This window comes from Amblyomma maculatum, chromosome 9 (assembly GCF_055883805.1).
Source record: "Amblyomma maculatum isolate TAMU_Amacu chromosome 9, ASM5588380v1, whole genome shotgun sequence".
NCBI lineage: Eukaryota > Metazoa > Arthropoda > Arachnida > Ixodida > Ixodidae > Amblyomma > Amblyomma maculatum.
Genome location: NC_139352.1, coordinates 31528820 through 31548122, shown reverse-complemented (window position 1 = coordinate 31548122; position 19303 = coordinate 31528820). Strand labels below are relative to the sequence as shown.

At 45.3% G+C, this 19303-nt stretch overlaps 1 protein-coding gene across 2 annotated transcripts in view; it reads left to right on the top strand.

The window, feature by feature from the left end:
* Ns2 (nucleostemin 2) overlaps nt 1-16825 on the top strand; it is a 45480-nt gene extending 28655 nt beyond the window's left edge. Inside the window, exons 9-13 of one of the 2 annotated variants that reach the window (XM_084578545.1) lie at nt 2466-2624; nt 8765-8860; nt 11173-11940; nt 12750-12854; nt 16251-16825. In XM_084578545.1, coding sequence (XP_084434671.1) covers nt 2466-2624; nt 8765-8860; nt 11173-11940; nt 12750-12854; nt 16251-16409 — 1287 coding nt within the window. In that variant the 3' untranslated portion in view covers nt 16410-16825. Of the gene's footprint in view, nt 1-2465; nt 2625-8764; nt 8861-11172; nt 11953-12749; nt 12855-16250 lie in introns of both variants that reach the window. The other variant, XM_084578544.1, reaches the window with a different exon arrangement.
* Nucleotides 16826-19303: the final 2478 nt, after the last annotated feature.

The following is a 19303-nucleotide window of genomic DNA, read 5'->3' as shown; positions in this document are numbered from 1 at the left end:
TGAGATTAAGAAGTTCGCAGGGGTCAAGTGGATGCAGCTTGCACAGAACCGGGTTAAATGGAGAAATATGGGAGAGGCCTTCGCCCTGCAGTGGATATAATCAGGCTGATGATGATGGTGATGATAGCTTTCTGATCATGATCACAAGTCGAAGGCGAGGGCAACAAGGTCACGCGACTTTTCGCTTGCTGTATCCTTGGAGCAGTCAGCCATGCCTCGCACTCTCTGTTTGTGAGCACTGGTTGGAAAGCGTGTAAGATATACAGTTATCGTATTGCAGTAGGACGCTGTGTTGCAGTTCTTTGGACTCAATCCTATTTTATTTGTATTATCCGCTTTGACCAATTGATTCCAGTCCCATAGGGATGGCTTGGGGCAGTAACCGATGATCAAAAAGATTAGGAATGAAATGGAATTCAAATCAAGTTATCGTATCACCCCATCACCCATCCTGTAGATAAGAAGACACCTGATTGCCATGCACACATGCCATAATAGCGCCTGTCGTTACAGGGGTTCCCTTCGTGGTTGAAATGTTCCCATCTCTTGCCAACTCCTGTCCTCCTGCCATGTCATGTTGTCTCGTGACTCCACACAACCCACTCGCCAATCATTGCCCAGTCATGTCACCTGCCAACTAATAAGCACCTGCAACTGTTGGCCCAATATGTGCTCTGTTGGTAATACTCTAGTCTTATGTTGGGCCAGGCATTTTCAGCACAATGCCAATATTGGGCCAATGAAATGTGCTGCCTTGGAGGCGTGCTCATGATTTTCCGGTCACAGCACTACCTACAATGCCGACGGCAGGTTCTCCACTGAATGACAGTTTTAGTGATGTCACATTGAAGATTCTTCACGGTCCAAGGTCGAGGACAAATTTTTGCTGGCCATTCTAGTGCCTATATGTCACCGGCAGAATAGCTCTGGTCAGCTGTCCGCCCTCGTGTGAATTAATCATAAGCCTGTCTAGGCAGTTAGTTGGGTGCTCATTGTTAAGAGTATGTTAAAAGCATCTTTTGTGGCGTGATCTGTGTGGAGATTTCCTGTGGTGACTCATTGTATGTAGCATTCAGCCGGGTGGGCACAGGTCCACAGTTTCGATCCCAGCTGTCTTGGTTGCATTTTTCCTTTGAAGGTGATATACAAAAAGTTCAGGGGTGCAAATACTGAAATTTTTTCGAATGAGAACCGAGTGCAAATATGGGGGAAAAATTCCTTCGAGTATTGACTATTTGAGCGGTTAAAGAAAACATATGGAAAAATAAAGTACAGCAAACACTGTTAGCTTCATTTATTTCAGAATTCACAAGAATGAGTCAAGTTAAACTGTAGGAGGTATTCACGCTGACGTCATCCGCAAGGGGTGCTAGTGGCCGGCGCGGCATTCGCCTCTTGTGTGGTTGCGTGTGCGTGCACCATTGTATTCAACTCGTGATCCGTAAGTTGCGCCTTTCCCGTCTTGTCAGAATTTCTGAGTGGACTATCGAGTGGGCCTGAAAAAAACTTTTGAAAGCTCTTTTAATTGTATCTGGTGAACACATGCACGATGGTTGCATGCATTTGAAATAAAACACTTCCCCATGTGACCTGAGCAGGGCACCCGTCAATATCAGCCCCTCTCAATATCACTCACCTCTCAGTCTCTCAATACCTCTGTGCTTTCTGCTGACGTGGAAATCCAGCTTTTGGGGGATCTTTGAGTTCCGAAAACTTCTGAGGGCGACCTGTACATTAAATAGCATTAGTTTGCTAACAGTGTGTTTATATACAGCCTTCTGGTTAGTCTAATCTGAACTCCACCATTGACAGTGCTGCATGATATTAGTCAGGCAGAAAGAGTTTCCTCGGCAGTGTCAGCAATGGCGAGCAGTTGTTCCTGATACGGATGTGGCAGATTGGCTCTTGATATGCAATTATGCAGTCTCAGAAGCTTTACAGCTGCTTGCCAGAGTTGAAAATTTGTTTGTACAATGCCTGCATCCCATTGCAATTCAAGGCTACCGTTTTAAGGTGTTTAATATAAACGGACGCTTGTTGACTTCCGATTTTACGCGCAGCTCCTAATTTTAGCTACTTGTTGTCTGAACTGATTGGCATTTTCTGACTTTGTTGAATTGACACAATATGGTGATGATGCTTTGCCGCCGCACTGTAGAGTCAAGGGTTGTTATCAGTTCTTGCTGCTAAGTTTCATTGCGCAAATATCAGTTCAGCAAGTCATTTTGGATAACGTTCAACTTGTGAACATTATGTACATGCTAGGGATTGGTATAATTTTGGCACGAAAGGGGTAAAAGATGCCCTGTTCTTAATAATTTAGCATCACACAGCTGTTAAATGATGTCTTGGCTGTTATTCCTAGTGATCACGCACTGAAACAGTTGTTAATGAATTTTTTGCCTCCCGGCATTTCTGCTCTGTTTATCTCTTTTCCTCTTTATAATATTTTTTTTCAATGCCAGGTTCGTGTGGAGAATGTGGAAGACCCCGAAGACCACATCCCAGCTGTGCTGGATCGTGTGAGGCCCGAGTACATTGTCAAGACATACAAGATAGAGTCGTGGGACAGCCCCGTTGACTTCCTGGAAAAGCTGGGCAGACGTTCTGGCAAGTTGCTCAAAGTGAGGGGAAAGGCTTCGTTATAGATATTAATTTAGTTTCACTTGGTTTTCGGGGTTTAACATCTGAAAGAGACTCAGGCTATGAGAGGCGCTATAGTGGAGGGCTACGGAGTAATTTTGACCACCTGTGGTTCTTTAACGTGCACTGACAACGCACAGCACTTGGACGCCTAGCTTTTCGCCTCCCTCGAAACGCAGCCACTGAGGCCGGGGTTTGACCCCGCATCCTTGGGAACAGTAGTTGAGCGCCGTAACCACTCCGCCATCCCGGCGGGGTCTAATAGCTTTTGATTCATGAGATTGTTGTTGGAAAGTGGGCAGTGAAGGACAGCCAAAACTGAAATAGAAAGTGCATCCATAATTTTGCAAATAAGGAATCACACAGCTTTGGCATTTGGCACTTTTTAGCAGTTTCGAATGCTGCCTACATGGTTTATGCACCGGCAGCTCCTTCTGTGCGCGTGCTTCTGCTGGCAAGCATATCTTTGCTTCAGTTTAATCTAAAGCTTCCATCACATCGAATCCGAGCTGCTTTTTTGTTATTTTCTGAATGGATATTTTTTATCGTAACTTTCTGGTCGGGTTTTGTCTCTCGCGATGAGACAGTCCTTCTATGTTTCTAGCACTACAGGCATGATAAAAAAAAAAAAAAAAGCAGTCCTTAAAATGCTAATTCACCTATAATTGTAGACTTTTCGTGCAACATCTTCCGATCGCCGCTAGTCTAAAAAACAAAACTGAGTTTACTTGCCTATTACTGCAAGTTAACACTGTTTAACATCATGAAACTATTTGGCTTTCTTATAGCCTGCACGGGCTCTTTGTGTGGATATAGCCTGTCTTCATTTAGGATGCTTTGCTTGAGTTAAACTTCCTCCACTTTTGTAAAAGAAAGTTCTTTTTCTTGCCTTCAGTTTTCATTTTGGTGCAGTGTGCATAAGAAGTTGCGTATGCTGTAGGCAGTCTATTCACGTGTTATCGTCAACTCGCAAGGGAAAGTCTAGAATAATTAAGTTTGCCGTAAAGTTTAACAGGACAGCTTGTACGACCCACATGCAATGACTTGCTTAGCTTAGGGAGCAGGTTGCCAAGGTGTGTGTATTAGCCGAGCTTGCTAAACGATTACGAAGCAAGGACTTTCTTACCGCAACTGTATACAGGTCATTGCTGGCACAAGAAGAAACTAGACAGACGCTGTGAAACAGGTTGTTTCACAGCCATTATTTGGGGCGACTTTGATGGGGACAAAAGGGAAGGAACATAAAGATAATTGCTGAGCCACCTAATCATTCGTTCTGATGTGCTTCACAGCCTTTGCAGCTTCATATGACTTCAAGGGGACAAACTTCTTTTGTTTGTGTACTTTTTGGCACTCGGTGACACCCAACTATGGCGGCTGTTCTAAAACATTGGAACATCTGCACCCGACCATTGGTTTTGATGGCCTTCTTAGAATGTCAAATAGAAGTCGCAAAGGGGACCTTGACACGAAAGGAAACTGGGCTTGTTGCCGTGGTTTTGTAGTCAAACATAGCACCTGCATTTTCTGTTCGTTTGATGCGTCCTTCCACTTCGTAATAATGCCCTCAATTATCTTCTAGGGAAGTTTAAAATTCCTGAAAATTGCAGCAAAAATTTTCAAAAATTCTTCTATATGCCGTGGTAGACAGCAGAGAAACGAAAATAGTGTCTTTTTTCTTTATTTGCCTCCAGATATACTGTCATGCCCAGTATGACTTGCAACATACAGTTGAATCCCGCTATAACGAAATTCACGGTGCACGAAAAAATCGTTCTCGCGGAACTTCGTTATCGCAAAAATTTGACGTGAAACGCAGAAAGAATTGCCCAAGCAGCAGCAAAGGCGTTTAATGCCAAAAATCTGTAAGCTTGGTTTGCTTACGCTTCACGGCGAGCAACGCCGTCACGCGATTTTCGCACTCGGTCAGCAAACCCATTGCAACATCGTCGTCTCGGACAGCAACGAAATTCCTGATGACATCAAAAGCGTCCATCACCTGTACGGCGGTTGCCGCAGCCGGCGCTTCCTGTACGTCGTCGTCTTCTTCATCGGAAGAGTCCTTATCATTCCGGGCAGCTTTTATGATCTGCTCATCACTCACATCTTCGTGAACAACAACACAAGCGTCAGCGCCGATGTATTCGTCAAGCTCGAGATTAGGCGGCACGGTTCCTATTTCTCCCAGCGTTTTCCAGGCGGCCGCGATCCCCGGAGCCGGTGACGCCTCTTCGTCGTCGTCTGTAACGCCTGGTGTTAGGCCAGCAGAGTGTACGGGTCGACCTTCGGCAAATCCGGCGTGCCTGAAACAGTTCACAATTACTGAGCGCCCCAGTGTGCTCCAGGCAGCAGACATAATCTGCAGTGCCACGTACAAGTCCACCTTCGTGTCTCGGCCGGTTTCAGTGTTAAAAAGCAGCCGCTGAATTAACCTCCCGCGGTAAGCGCGCTTCAGGCTAAGAATCACGCCCTGATCGAGAGGCTGTAAGACAGACGTGCAATTGGGAGGGAAAAACCTCAGCTCCGTGTTAGTGAGCTTGACTTCGTCGGAGTGATGCGCTGAACAATTGTCCAAAAGCAAGCAAACTTTACGGCCCTGCCGCTTCATGTCGCGGTCGAATGCCATCATCCACTCGGTGAAAATAGCGTGGGTCATCCATGACTTGTTGTTCGCCTTGTACTGCACAGGTAGGCTACGAGTTCCCTTAAAACAGCGCGGCTTGGCACTTTTGCCTATGACTAACGGCGGACGCTTGTCCGAGCCATTCATGTTTGTGCAAAGCAGCACTGTGATGCGTTTTTTGCTGTGTTTGCCGCCGTGACAGCGCTGCCCCTTGAAGTCGAGCGTCCTAGCCGGCAACATCTCGTAGAATAGCCCGGTCTCGTCGGCGTTGTAAATGTCTGCAGGCGCGAAGTTGCTTAAAATTCCGGCCATGTTACTCGCCTTCCAAGCAGCTGCTCCGTCCACGTCTGCTGACATTGACTCGCCGCACAACACTTTTCCAACGATGTTATGGCGGGCCTTGAAACGGTTTAGCCAGCCAATGCTGGCTTTAAAATCATCAATGCCAAGTAGGCATGCATAGTTCAAGGCTTTCTGCTGGACGATGCTTCCGGACAGGGGGACGTTGCTGGCTCGTGCTTCCACAAACCACGCATGCACTGCTTTGTCCAACTCTTCATGGAGGGGCCGCGTCACCTTTTTGTGCTTCGAGGATGTGCCTGAAGCAAGTGCCATTCTCACGCTGTCCTTATTGCCTAGAATCGTTGACAGCGAACTTGCAGGAATTCCGAAGTCTTCAGCAATTGCCGCTTTCTTCCTTCCGCTTTCTGCTTGGGCGATTATTTGAGCTTTTTGCTCAAGGGAAAGAGTTTTGCGTTTTTTCACTTGCGTTGCCATCGTGTCCTGCGGATGAAAACTCGTCGTTGTCGAAGAGAAAGGCAGCGAGTGAACAACGCGACCACGACACAAAGCCAAAATGGCGGAACTGCAATCACGTGATTTCATGCTTAATGTGGCTTTGGATTTGACTTGGACTTCTCGCCAATAAAACTAGTTTCGGTTTCGATTTTGAACGCGAAAATTTCGTTGAAGCGGAAACGCTCTGCAAAAATGGTTCGTTGTGCAGAGAAATTTAGGCCATTAATTCTTATAGGATACTCGCGGGGAATAAAAAATTATTCGTTGTCGCGGAAATTTCGTTGTGGCGGTATTCGTTGTGGCGGGATTCAACTGTAGTAGTATTCGAAATGAGCCACCTGTGGTTTCGGCATAAATGCACTTTCGCACAGGTCACTGAACCTTTACAAATGTTCTGCGCTCATTGTTCCCTACATTAACAACTGGCTGCCTTAATTTCCACCTTTGTGGCGCTTGCATTGCATTAAGAACTGACCATGTTACCACACTGAAGAGTGGCTTTAATTTAGTGTTGGCAATATTGCGTACCCTTCTCGATTGGGGCTTGTTTGGCACAATTCCCCAAAGTGACTCGGTGATGTCTGACTCTCTCCTAGTGCGTAGTTCTGAGCCTCTTAGAGCGTACCCACAAGTCCGGACAAAGTCCCCACAAAAGTTTGGAATCTGCCAACTGCTGTTCTCTTGCTCCTTGGTGGCCTTGTACCACAAAAAGATGAAGTCCCAAAATATGATGCTGAGCGTTACTTGAAACTGAAAATGTTTTGCGCCACCAGAATGGTGCAGAGGTTGGGGCGCCCTCCTGCTGTGCCCGAGGATGCGGGATCGAATTCCGGCCATGGTGGCCGCATTTGGATGGAGGCAAAAAGCAAGGCGCCCATGTGCAATTCAATGTAAGGGCAGGTTAAAAAACCCCAAGTGGTCGAAATTTCAGGAGCACTCCACTACAGCATTCCTCATAGTCCTTAGGAAGTTAAATCCAATAAAGCAAACCAAACCTAAAAATGATTTTTTCCCCACAACAACGAACCAGGTCCCTGTCAACACCCACATAAGTGTGTAGTGTCAGATGCTTATTAATCATACGCACTCCCAACTGGAGGCCTTGTTGGGGATGAATGGCACCGCGAACTATTGTATGTTCCTTTCAGACTGTCCCAAAAGTGACTCGGGCTATGAGAGATGCCGTAGTGGAAGGCTCTGGAAATTTCAACTACCTGTGGTTCTGTAACATGTGCCAACATTGCATAGCACACGGGCGTCATGCTTTTCACCTTCACCGAAAAATGGCTGTCGTGGCTGGGATTTGATCCCGCATCCTTGGGCACAGTGTTCGAGTGCCATAATCACTGAGCAACTGCAGTGGGGCAGTGTTACCTTTTGGAAGGAAGGTTAATAATACAGTAGAGCCTCATTAGCTTGGATTTTAAGAGGCGAGGAAAAATGTTCCAATTAACAAACGTAATGATTCCATGATATTTGCATCTTAGCAAACTTATTTCCTGCAGACATGAGTGATGGCTGTTCACGTCTTGAGGTATTTATAATCCCCTGCTCCATTATAAAGGGCTGCGCGTAATTAACACACGTGATTACGCGCGCTCTTGGGGAGGACTGCGAGGAGAGGGCACACGGGCCACCCTCACCAACCTCCCAGGCTCCCGCGGCGACATCGCGTGGGTTTCCTTCTTTTTTCCCGGCCTACCCTGGAAACCTCCTCTCCCCGAGCCGAGGTGAGATGCACGTCTGTCGCAGCTCTCTTGGTGTCTTGATGGTTGGGCGTGCACGCGCACGAATCACCACTTCCTGTCGGGAGACTGCCGCCTTCACCCTCTGCTCCCGGTTCAGCGTGCACTTACTGCCGCGGGCCGTGAGCACGAAGCCGCACGCAGGTGAGCAGACTACCTCTCACTCCTTGTGCGTGCTTCTCCCTTGGGTGGCTTGATTTCACCCCTGTACGCGGCATTCGCTCGCTACACGGCGGTTGTTCTTGAGTGTATTTTCCTTGCCGTTACTCGAGCACAATGAACTGTTCGAGTACATAACTCGGTGTTTGTCCCCTCTGGCTCGAAACCACCGCAGTAGCGACTTCTCGCACCGCGGGTTGGGGGTCACAGTTCTTGTCTGTTAGGGCTGCACGTCGAGGCTATAAGGCGACTGTAGCGTCTAGCCCCCCATGGCGCATTCTTGCGAGAATAACCCCCATAGGTGAAAACTGCTTGGCAGTGATAATTTGTCACAGTTTCATCACATGCTTTGTTCGGTGCACACTGTTGGTAATGATAAACAGAACTGCTCCAGATGGTAAAAACGTCAATGGTAAATGCCTTCCTTCTATGTAAATGGCAAACGGTTCTTCCACAAGCGGTGTCAGGAGAGGTGATGAGGAGTCAGTGGCATGTTAAAGATCCCCTAATGGTCGATATTACTGACTAGCCCTCTACTACGCCATTTCTCATAGCCTGAGTCACTGTGACATTAAACCCCACGAACCAAGCCAGAATGCGCCATTGCCATGACTTCTCTAGAAGAGGGTGTGAATGCATAATCACCAAGACTGCCAGCATTTGTTGCATCAGCTTTCCCAATCTGATGATTGTTTTGTCATGCCTGCTGGTGCCTACAACAGCAGAGGTGTTTAAAAAAAAAAGTGTAATGTGTAATTTTGCAAAAAGTGTTCGAAATGAGAATGCTTGGCTGCAGGGCGGGGAGCCTGACATCTCGACAGTGGCGAAGATGGTGCTCAATGACTGGCAGCGAGGGAAGCTCCCCTACTTCGTGAAGCCACCTGGAGGAGAGGTGAGTCACTTCAGGGCTTTGCATCTGTAACTCTGCAACTCTATTGAACTCTGTTCTTGAACTTTTAAAGGGTGGTCATACCAGGGTGCATTTAAATATTCAAGCTCTTTGAAGTGATGCTGGGACCTTTAAATAATATTCTGCCTTTCCGTTTACATATCTTTTAATGCAACGAGACAGAAACTAGAAAAATTTACCCATTTAGTTTGGTAATAATTTAAAGCGTGTACAGCCATGTCTCATTAATGGGGACTCTTTGTTTCTTGTGCCAAATTGTCTATAAAGTGAGTCATCCATAATTACTCATTGCAAAAGGAAAAATAATTATAAAAACATGTCAACTTGTGGCCAGGGTTCAGACGAGTTTTAAAACTGTAAGCCCATTACACTGGACATCATTACAACTCAAATAATGTAGTGTAACTTGACGTGCTTAGGAGTCTCTGATAGCTTAGTGGTATTCCGTGGGATAGATGAGTTAACTTCTACTCACTGTTCTCATACATGACTTCAGCACTCAGGTCGGCTGAAAGCAACTGAATTTGGCTTTCTACTTTGCACAATCTGCAAAGAAAATTTTGTTCTGCTTTTTTTTTTTTGCAGCCATTCATGTACACAATGCAGAAATTGGTAAGATGCATTAGCAAAGCAATTTCATCCTCTAAAACATGACACCACAAGAGAAAAGGGTCGTCACTTAGACTTAACTGGCTTCATGCAAATTTAGTGGAATAGTCGCCACTTTCCTTCGCTGTCCTTCTTTTTTCAGACAAGCATATTCATTGTTTTTAGATCCAAGAACCTTAAAAGAGTAGAGATGCCAAATTTTTGTCAAATTCTTTTCTTTGGGATAGTTCACAAAAGGATAGTTTACCTTAGCCATGATGTGGAGTTCACTTATGCCAGCTGAATAATTTATAATTGAAATTTTTTATGTAGTTTTTTTCAACCGCCAAATAATGCCTGCAGTGCGCAATGAGGTGTGGTCACTTGAGGCAGAAAATAATTGCAGCTGCAGAGTGCAGAAGTTAAATTTGTCGTCTCTACTTCTTTAAGCTCAATAAGTTTGTTAGGAGACTTAGTAGCTCAAAACGAGACAAAGTGTTGCATGCCCACATGAAACCTTTGTGCGGTAGGTAGCGTGTGACATGGGATGGTTATGAAATAAAACTTAGGTTTTGTGAGTTCTTTGCAAGCTCCCAACATTCACTAGCATTATGGATTATCGCTTACCCCACTGAAACAGGCCTCATGACTGCGACCTCAGAAGCCCATTGTAATACTTTTCTACAACAGCGTTAGGAAAGATAAGAGACTCGGGATTTATTTTTTTTTTCAGTCACATACCCTGAAGGTCCTTTACGCGCATTACATAGGGGTCTGCAGAAACTCACAAATTCATTGTACATAGCGTATAACACAGTGAAATATAAAAACTAAAAAGTATAAACAAACATGCGCTCCAGGAAGCTAAACACTTATGACTGGATAAAAGAAGCGCTTCAAACACAGATACACTTGGACTACAATGCTGGATACAAAGGATAAAAAAATACCATTCTGACAACAGTCTATTATTAATCAGCATAGAGCAAGCACTTCAATTTAGCAACAAATGCTTCGTAACTTCTTTTTTTTTTGTAAACGATTTCTGCTAGCAGTTTATTCGAACGGTAAGTGGCAAAGAACACAGGTAATGGCCCAAAAGTTTGGTGTGAGCAGTCTTGGGTCGCAATGGTACTGTAAATGAGAGAAATGCGATGTGCTAGCTTGATGAGAGATTCTCTGTATGGCGATGGATTTTGATAAAGCCTGTGAAAGGGACATAACTGGCTAAGAAGCCTTCGCTTTCCAAGCGAGCTTAAATTTAGAGATGATTTGTTATCTGCAATGCTTGAGTGTCGAGCACATTTCCTTGTGATAAACCTAGTTGCCTTGTATGGAAGTGATTCCAGTTTCTCGGCAAGGTATGCTTGATGCAGGTTCCAGATGAAGCCGGCTTATTCTAGTTGTGATCTGACTAAAGTTGTGTTTGCTAACAGTTTCTTCACCCAATTTGCAAAGCACAAGTGATGCCTAATGAAACCGAGGGTTTCGGATGTTTTAGTGGTAACGTAATCGATGTGTTTGTGCCGTGTCAAATCTGAAGAAATGGGGACGTCTAGTTATTTGGCTACAAAACTTTTTCAATGGCCGCACTCCCGATAGAATAACAGATGGGCATGATGTTTTTTAGGCGATTGAACAGCGTTGATAATGAGGTTAGTGAAAGCTTCTGTGGTAGCAATACAGCTAAACACTTCCGCTCGCAGGAGTTTATTGGAACCCAGGAGAATGCGGAGCCCTCGGGAGACATGGCCATTGCTGCTAAGGTGCGCCAGGACCTCGACGAAATTCGGGTGGGTCCGAAGTTTGTCCAAGAGGACCTCCAGGCCCCTGGCGGGAAGCGAGCAAGTCTGGAGACTGCTAGTGCTGAAACGAAGGAGCAAGAGGAGACAGCCGATGAAGCTGAGGAATTTGCAAAAGAGTCCCAAGACCAGAACTCGAAACCAGAGCAGGATACACCAACTCCTGGTGGTCCTTTTGTGTGCGACGAAATACCTGCACAAAGTTGCGAAGAGAAGGAGAGAACCAGTGTCGCTGAAGACCAGCCCAGTATTCAGCAGCAGCAACTAGAGAACCTTGCCAGTAGTACTGATAGCGAACTGCAAAGTGAAGTCGTAGAAACGGTTGGTAGTGAGGCTGCTGATGATGCAAGTAAGAAGGAGGAGGAGCAGACGGTCGTCGAAAAGGAGACCAAGGTATCGCCCGACAATGCCGTCGATGTTCCAGGCAGCAGACCCCCGGCCAAGAAGCGGAAAAAGTCGGGCGCGGATTCGCAGCATGTGGAGCTGGCTGACCTGGTCGGGAGGAAGGTGTTACAAAGTCCTTGGGCGCAGTTTTTGCCAAAAAAGAAGGTGGAAAGCAAAAGTGATGCTACAAGCAGTAATGTGAACAATCCAGTAGCCCCCGAGTCTGCAGAATTTGAAGTGCAGGACTTTTCTGAAGACGACAGTGAGGAGGAGAATGACACTTCCATGGTGGGCACACATGTAAGGACAGTTCTCCATTCTAATAGAATTACTAACAAGAAGATTTATGTAAATGGGTTCTAACCTATTTTTGGTCCAACAGACCAACCTATGTTGTCACAGGCGGTGTCACAGAAGCCACTGTATGCCTGTTTATTGGCTGAACTAACTCTGCAAGGGACAGTCTACACCATTATTTGCCTGAATCACTGAAGCAAGCCTAAAGTTCTTTCCTTCAGCTCATGTAAAGCGAACATTGACTAGCATTAGTTTAGTGTCAAGCAGCCCCTTGGGGGGGGGGGTTCCTCTTGCAATGGGATGAAAACCAGCTGTAATAACAAACACTTACCAGCTTTGTCCTTTGCGACATATTGGAAACTGTCAGAGACCTTCGAACTGAACTGTAGTGTCGAACAACTTAACCCAGCTGAATGTTTATGCCTGCTAAATGTTTGCTTCTACGATGTTTGCTCGTAATAAGATGACTATTTGATGCTCATAATTCCATCAAGAGTACACAAATACAGGGGCTAGCTCTATGAATTGCACGGCCTAGTGACCGCTGGACTTTGTTTCGATAAGAGAATGATGCAAAATGACTTAGAGAACTAGCAGCCATGCACTCCACCAGGCCTGGGTGGATGGGATTAAGATTCTGCATTTCTCTCATGGTAGACAGCTCAGGCGGGCTCTTAACCTGCGTACTCATGACAGTCATACGTTTTACAAAAGGGATAAGAAAAGTATTTGTATGCTGTTAAAAAGGATTGTAAAGGCAAAGGTGTAACGCTTGTTCTCTGTTTAACCATCCTTTGCAGGTGACAAGCAGTGGCATGTTTGTAGTGACGCCCATGACGAAGAGGAGAAAAACATTGCATCAAGATGATGACGAGGCCCCTGTCAAACGGCTCACAGGAAAAGAGGTACAGTTAACACCTTTATAGTAAAGACACTTGGATCGGCAAAAATCTTTACTATATCAGGGTTTTTAATATAACAGTTGTTGGTGATGACATGTTTTTGAGGAAAAAAGAAAACACTAAAATGCCTTTCACCTCTTTCTTATCATCTCTTCGTGCCATTTTCCTTTTGCAGTTGTAAGGTATTTTGTTTACATCTTGTGGGAGTACCTCTTAAGCATGAGGGCAACATAACCAAGTTTGATTTCTTGGTAAAACCAAAACCAACGTTACTAGAACAAACTCAGTTTCACAGCTCCGCCCAGAGAGGTGTCCCCGGTGGCAGTCGCGTGCACTAACGGCGCTGTAGTTGACTCTTGCTCCTTGCCGGATGTGTCGTCTGCTACACGCGGCGCGAAAGCATGGAGCGGCCGGCATACACGTATCTGTTATGTGCTGCCGTTGCACTCTACACGGCTGCATTACAGTTATGACTACATTACGACAGTTTTGGCTTCGAAGGCATGCATTACCTCAGAGAACGCGTTTGTGTGATGCGAAATTTAATGCTGTGAAACAAGTGTGACAGTGTTGTCGACTTGCTCGCCAGAACCAACATTCCAGTGACGCCTGCTCTTTGGCTTCATTTCATTTTATTATGCGATATCGTGACGCCCAAGTCATTTCGTAATAAATTATGACGTAGCCGTTCATTGCGCAGCGTTCAGCGTTGCTGGCATGTAATTTTTCGCTTCTTATTTAGCAACGTCCTCCTTCTTTTCCAGTTTGGCCAATTTGTGAAATGGATTCAGGCTGCCGACATGTGTGCTTCCAATTCTATGCTGTTCACTGTAAACGTAGGGTGTGCACCGAGAAGAGGCTGCATCTTTATCCTAAAATCAAAAACAAATAGATGTATGCTTTGCCAACTATGTGCCAGCCTCTAGATGCCTAAAATTGGCAGAATGAAGAGACGGCGTTAAAGGCAATGAAGCTTATTGGAAAATTACTTGGAAGTCCTTCATTTGCTCGTGTCACTGATAGGCTTCATCGAGATTAAAAGGTGGGCACTAGCTCTGCACATAACAGATAACTTACTTCGAAGTGAACAATTTCTGATCTCCATTTAGAAAAGGAACTGTATTCAAGTACTCTCGTGATAATTCGTGTAGCAAGGCTCTTTATTTTCTTGCTGGCGCATATTTCGAACGCAAAATGCCTTTTAACTGAAGAGAAAGCACCCTAATGTGTTAATCGCAAACCCATGTGTTTTGACAGCAATGCCAGTAGAGAACTTGCAAGATTCCAAGAGCCTATTAGGGTACATAGCGCAAATTGGACAGCTGAGCTGCATGAACGGATTTTGATTTGGATCATTTTGAGTTCGTCGCAGTACCAGCTATTCGAAGGAAATTTGAGCATTTTTGCATCATGAGTCATTTTGTGGGAAGTTGTCGCCGCGGTCAGACGCACTTTACTATAACCGATTTTTACAAAGTTGTCTTTACTATAAAAGGGGGAAATACGCAGTCATCAGGGGAAGAAGGGCTGGGACTTCAGTTTCACTTTATTATATTGAGACGAGTTTTTACTATATTCAAGTTTACTATAGCGAGGTTCTACTGTATCTGCACGTATAACCAGTAATGAATTTCAGTTTGGATAGTGTTCTATCGTGGCTCTTTTAACACGTCCTAAAAGGACAGAACATGGGCCAAAATTTGTCTCAAGATTATGGTGGAAATAAAAAGACATTACCTTATAGAGTATACATCGAGCACTACTGTATCGAAGAAACAAGCATTTGTAATTTTAATTTGCCATTAAAAATTGCTTAGAAACAACAGAACTGACCTCTTGCAGAGGAAAGCTGGTACTGCCACTGTATTACCCCATGCGAGCACAACTCGGGTAAAATATCACTGATTTTCAAAAGAGCACACTGCTCTTTATTTTCCACGCGTGTGCATCATCATTTATTATATTTTATGCTCTTGAGCACTCTCCAGCGTACACTTCAATGAAAATACCCTCCTTTTGCATCGTGAACTTTAAATCTAGACTTTTCACGGGAAGGCTTACGTTCCTATGCCATAACAGCGTTGAGTATGGAAATTGAAATGGATGCTGCTTTACACTAGAAATGCCCACTTGCTATCTGGAGGGTGAGATATTTGTTTTTGATGCGTCTTTTTTTGTCAATGCCAAGTTGTCATTGCGATTGCTGCTCAGCATCGGCCTACATAAAAGTGGGCACATGCTCCAATAAAAAAATTCTCTGCTAACATTTTCTACGCCACTTCTGACATTTTAGATATTAAGCTTTCCATTGCACCGAAAATAATTTGTGCCTGAATTCAGTGTTCGGTTCCTTTAAGGAAAGAGTTTCACAAGGTTAATTTAGCCCCGGGAAGCACTACCAGTTTTGAACAAGGGTTAAGGAACCTCGCTTGCATTGACTTTCACCTCTTCTTGCTTAACATGCATGCACAAAGGACTGTGCATTTTTGCAAGACCATCGAAAATAACCAAGATTCAGTTTACAAGGAGTATCAACTGATTACTCTATGCAGTAGAGCTCTGCTATATAATAAACTCAGATATAGCAAAGTGAAACTGAAGTCCCAGTTCGTCGTCCATAGACGACTGTACATTTTTCCCCGTTATAGTAAATATATTAATGGAAAAATCGGTTATAGCGAAGTGCATCTGGCCGTGGCAACAACTTTCATGAAATGATGTCACCGCTTGCACGCTATTTAAGATCGTGGGGCAATTTATTCTTTTTTTTTAATGGCTTTACCACCAGGCTGAACAGCACTCAGGAGAAGCCAACTTTACGTAAGCTTGGAGCCATGAGGGATAGCATGCAGCGTGTAAGAAAAGTAAGGCTGTTTGCAAACATGGAAAGAAGGCAGTGCGGTCCATTCAGAAAGTAAAAAAAGAGTAAAAGTGCAGCGAGTTAAAGGGGAGGGAAGAAACGACCGAACATTCACAGCACTGTGCAGCATGAAACACGAGGCAGCAGTGACAAGAACTGGATGCGCAGCGTGTGCGGTTTTGCAGCACCTGACGGACGCATGCATTTCTCCTACAGATTTCTGCAAATAGTTCATTAATCAAAACAATCCTGTGAAGTGGCTTGTTCACCCACACAATAACCTTGTGCAGAATATTTTCCTTCATTGAGATCGTTTTTCTCTTGAACAGGAAAAAGGGCAACATACATTGTGATGCCTCTCATTCTACTAATTGTCCATGGAAGAGCATACATTGCAGGCTTTCATTCAGTTTTTTTCTTGCTCATATTTTTTTTTCTTTAGCAGACCTGTCTCTATTTTGCTACTCAAGTTCCTTTGCCAAGTGATAGTGGTGGCTTGATTCTCAAGCGAAATTTTTTTCCTTATTCCTCTTTTGCAGAAGCGGCGAAGAATGGAGGCAAACAAAGTGCGGAAGGTGGGCCACCACTTCTACGACTATGCCAACGTCAAGAACAGGAACAGGGCCAAGGCACGCAAAAACCGCGAGAACCAGAAGCGCATGGCTAGGGGCATAATAAAATCTGTGGCGAGTCGTTAAAGCAAAAGAAAATCCCGGCCTTTCTGAAGCGTGGGCTGCACCTTTTTGTGCTGAAGAGGGCTCAACTGGGGACACCGTCTGGGGCCCTGAAGCCCCCCTAACATTCCCCGGTGTGCGATCTCGTGTTCTGCACATGCATCAACTTCCATTTCTCGCTTCCAGGCTCGCCTGCGATTGTGGCTGAGATCATAGAAGAAGAAGATACTAAAGACCACATTCCCCAAATGGCATTACCAATAGTGTGGTGGAGGTCATAGTTTTCAGCACGAAATCACGGGATTTGTTGGCACAACAAAACATGCCCATGGAAGCACGGCCGCATGGCACTTATCGAGAGAGGTGGCTTAGTCACCCGAGCAGAGTTGAAAATTTGCTGTTTTGTGCAACCATTCTGTTTTGCGGGAACAAAATATATGACGGAACTTCACTTCCGGTTTCAAAAATTCTGTGTCATAACCTCTCCTCTGCATTTTACCTCCACAGATCTTTTCCATTTAAGTCACTGCATCAAATTCAAAACGGAGCAATGAAAACGACGGATTTAGTAGCACTGTTATCTAATAATGCAAATATTCTGGCATTTTCGCGAATGTGCAGAACAAAAGATAGTGCGCTGGCATATGTTTGGTATGCACCCCTGTGGCACGTTGAGCCACTCTGCTGTCGCCGCATTGTGACTTCACAGAACACGTCATGGTTGTATAACAAGTAAAACTATGAAACTACCATGAGGCCACTAACTTGATTCAAAAGCACGACGGAGAGCGCGAGGCCGCCTTCCTGGCCACTGCATTATGCAATTAAGCCATCGCCGTAGCCTGACATTGCACTGGTTAAATAGTTCATTTCATGCCCTGCACTTCGCCATCTTAGTCAACTTTCATTAGGCCGCAGGCGCTTACGCGTGCTAGCCAAAATTTGAATGTGTGGCCGCATCCGCTTAATTGGGCAGCCATACCGCGTTGCAAGTGCCAACGACTTCTCGGACTGCTCTATGTTTCTTGCGTGGGGAAAGAGTAGAAGTATAGAAAGGAAAGCCTGCCATCTACATTCCTGGCATAGCTAGATCCGCAGGCTTCTACCACTCAACATGTTTCAGCAGCAAGTGCCAGTCAGCTCGCGCCGAGTGACGACATGCAAAGCTCCTTAGCTTAGCTCTACCATTTTTAGTGCATATCACTATACTAGCCACAATCGTGTATTATTTCGTCGATGTCTCTCCGAAGTCTAGCTCTCTCTCTGCTTGAACTTTGAAGTGGAGTAAGAAGGTGGCGACACGGATTAGCATTGAGGAGGCGAAACGGCCGCACAACTACAGCTGAAGCCATTTTCTCTCCATCTCGGTGAACATGAAAGTGATGTGGCAACGAAGTGGAAGGCACGCGAGCTACAAAAGACTGTTCAGTCCAGAATTACTCGCGCTTGTACAACGCTGCCTGGTGATGGGTTCGAACTCGACCGCCGGCGCCTGCGTTTCGATGGAAGCGAAACGGAGAGGCGTCTGTGCGCTTGTGCAATATTTGTGGTGGCTGTAGGAAGAAGGAAAAGAAAATGCATGGGCCTGCTACTGGCTAGCTGAGCCACCTTCGCTGCCTCGTGCAGACAGAAGAGAAAATGGAGAAAAAAAAACGGGAGAGAAAGACGCGCGCCGCAACAACAGCCGTCGTCCACCACCGAAGCGATGGCGGGTGCAATGACGGCTTACAACAGATAAAAATTCAGTGCAGGCCAGCCCCCGCCGCAAGTGGCGATGACCCACCTGTCCCAGCCCCATCAGGGGAGTGCTGATGGTCTCATGCTGTCGTGGACAAAATGTGTCCCGCTTTTGCGGCGGCTCTAACTGGCCGAGGCCGGATGACGTCATAGAGGTCTCGACCAATCACAGAGCACCACCACATGCGCGAATGCGTGTCTTATATGGCTATATGTCAATCAATGATCAATTACGAATTAATGATTAAATATTTGATGACTAATTCATTAATTTATTTGCCTAATACCATTATCTAATTAATTATTAAGTACTGAGGTGGAGAAATATAGGAGAGGCCTTCACCCTGCAGTGAGTATAGTCAGGCTGATGATGACTAAGTACTGTCAGTTGCGTAGCAGAATGTGGCAATCAAGCTTTCGCCTTTCACTACTTTAGTCGCTAAAGTCCCTCGTAATTTTTTTATTATTGTGTACTTTCCCTTTTCTGCATTTTTCATCGTTTATCCCCGTCCCTAGTGCTGGAAGCTGCATATCGGACATTAATTAGCCCCCGATTCCATTTTCATATCTCACCTCCCACCAAAGGGATATATCCGACTGTCAGTTGCGTAGCAGAATGTGGCAATCAGGCTTTCGCTTTTCACTACTTTAGTTGCTAAAGTCCCTCGTAATTTTTTATTATTGTGTACCTTCTCTTTCCCTTTTCCGCATTTTTCATCGTTTATCCCCGTCCCTAGTGCTGGAAGCTGCATTTGGGACATTAATTAGCCCCCAATTCCATTTTCATATCTCACCTCCCACCGAAAGGATATATCCGACTGGCTTTTTGATCAACATTTTCTATGTCGGTTGAAACGTGGTCCTGAGCACTATATTGTAACAGTTGTTACACAGAAGGACTATCTGTAGTCGCTGAGCGAGGGCACTGCGAGAGCTGAACCAGGGAACGAGAGCACCAGGAACGGACCTACACTTCAACGTCGTCTACTGTCTACCTCTTCTGACTGCGCTCCTTCTTCTACCTCTAATGCACGCGTAAATATAACGTCATTGAGCAAGTTTTCAGCTGTAACAGTTGTTCAGTTGTCACTTAACGCACATTCTGGAAGCTTTTTTGGTCGGCGTGTCGAACGTTCGCTTTGTTTTAGTGCTGCAGCACTGCTACCTGCATTCTCGAAAAA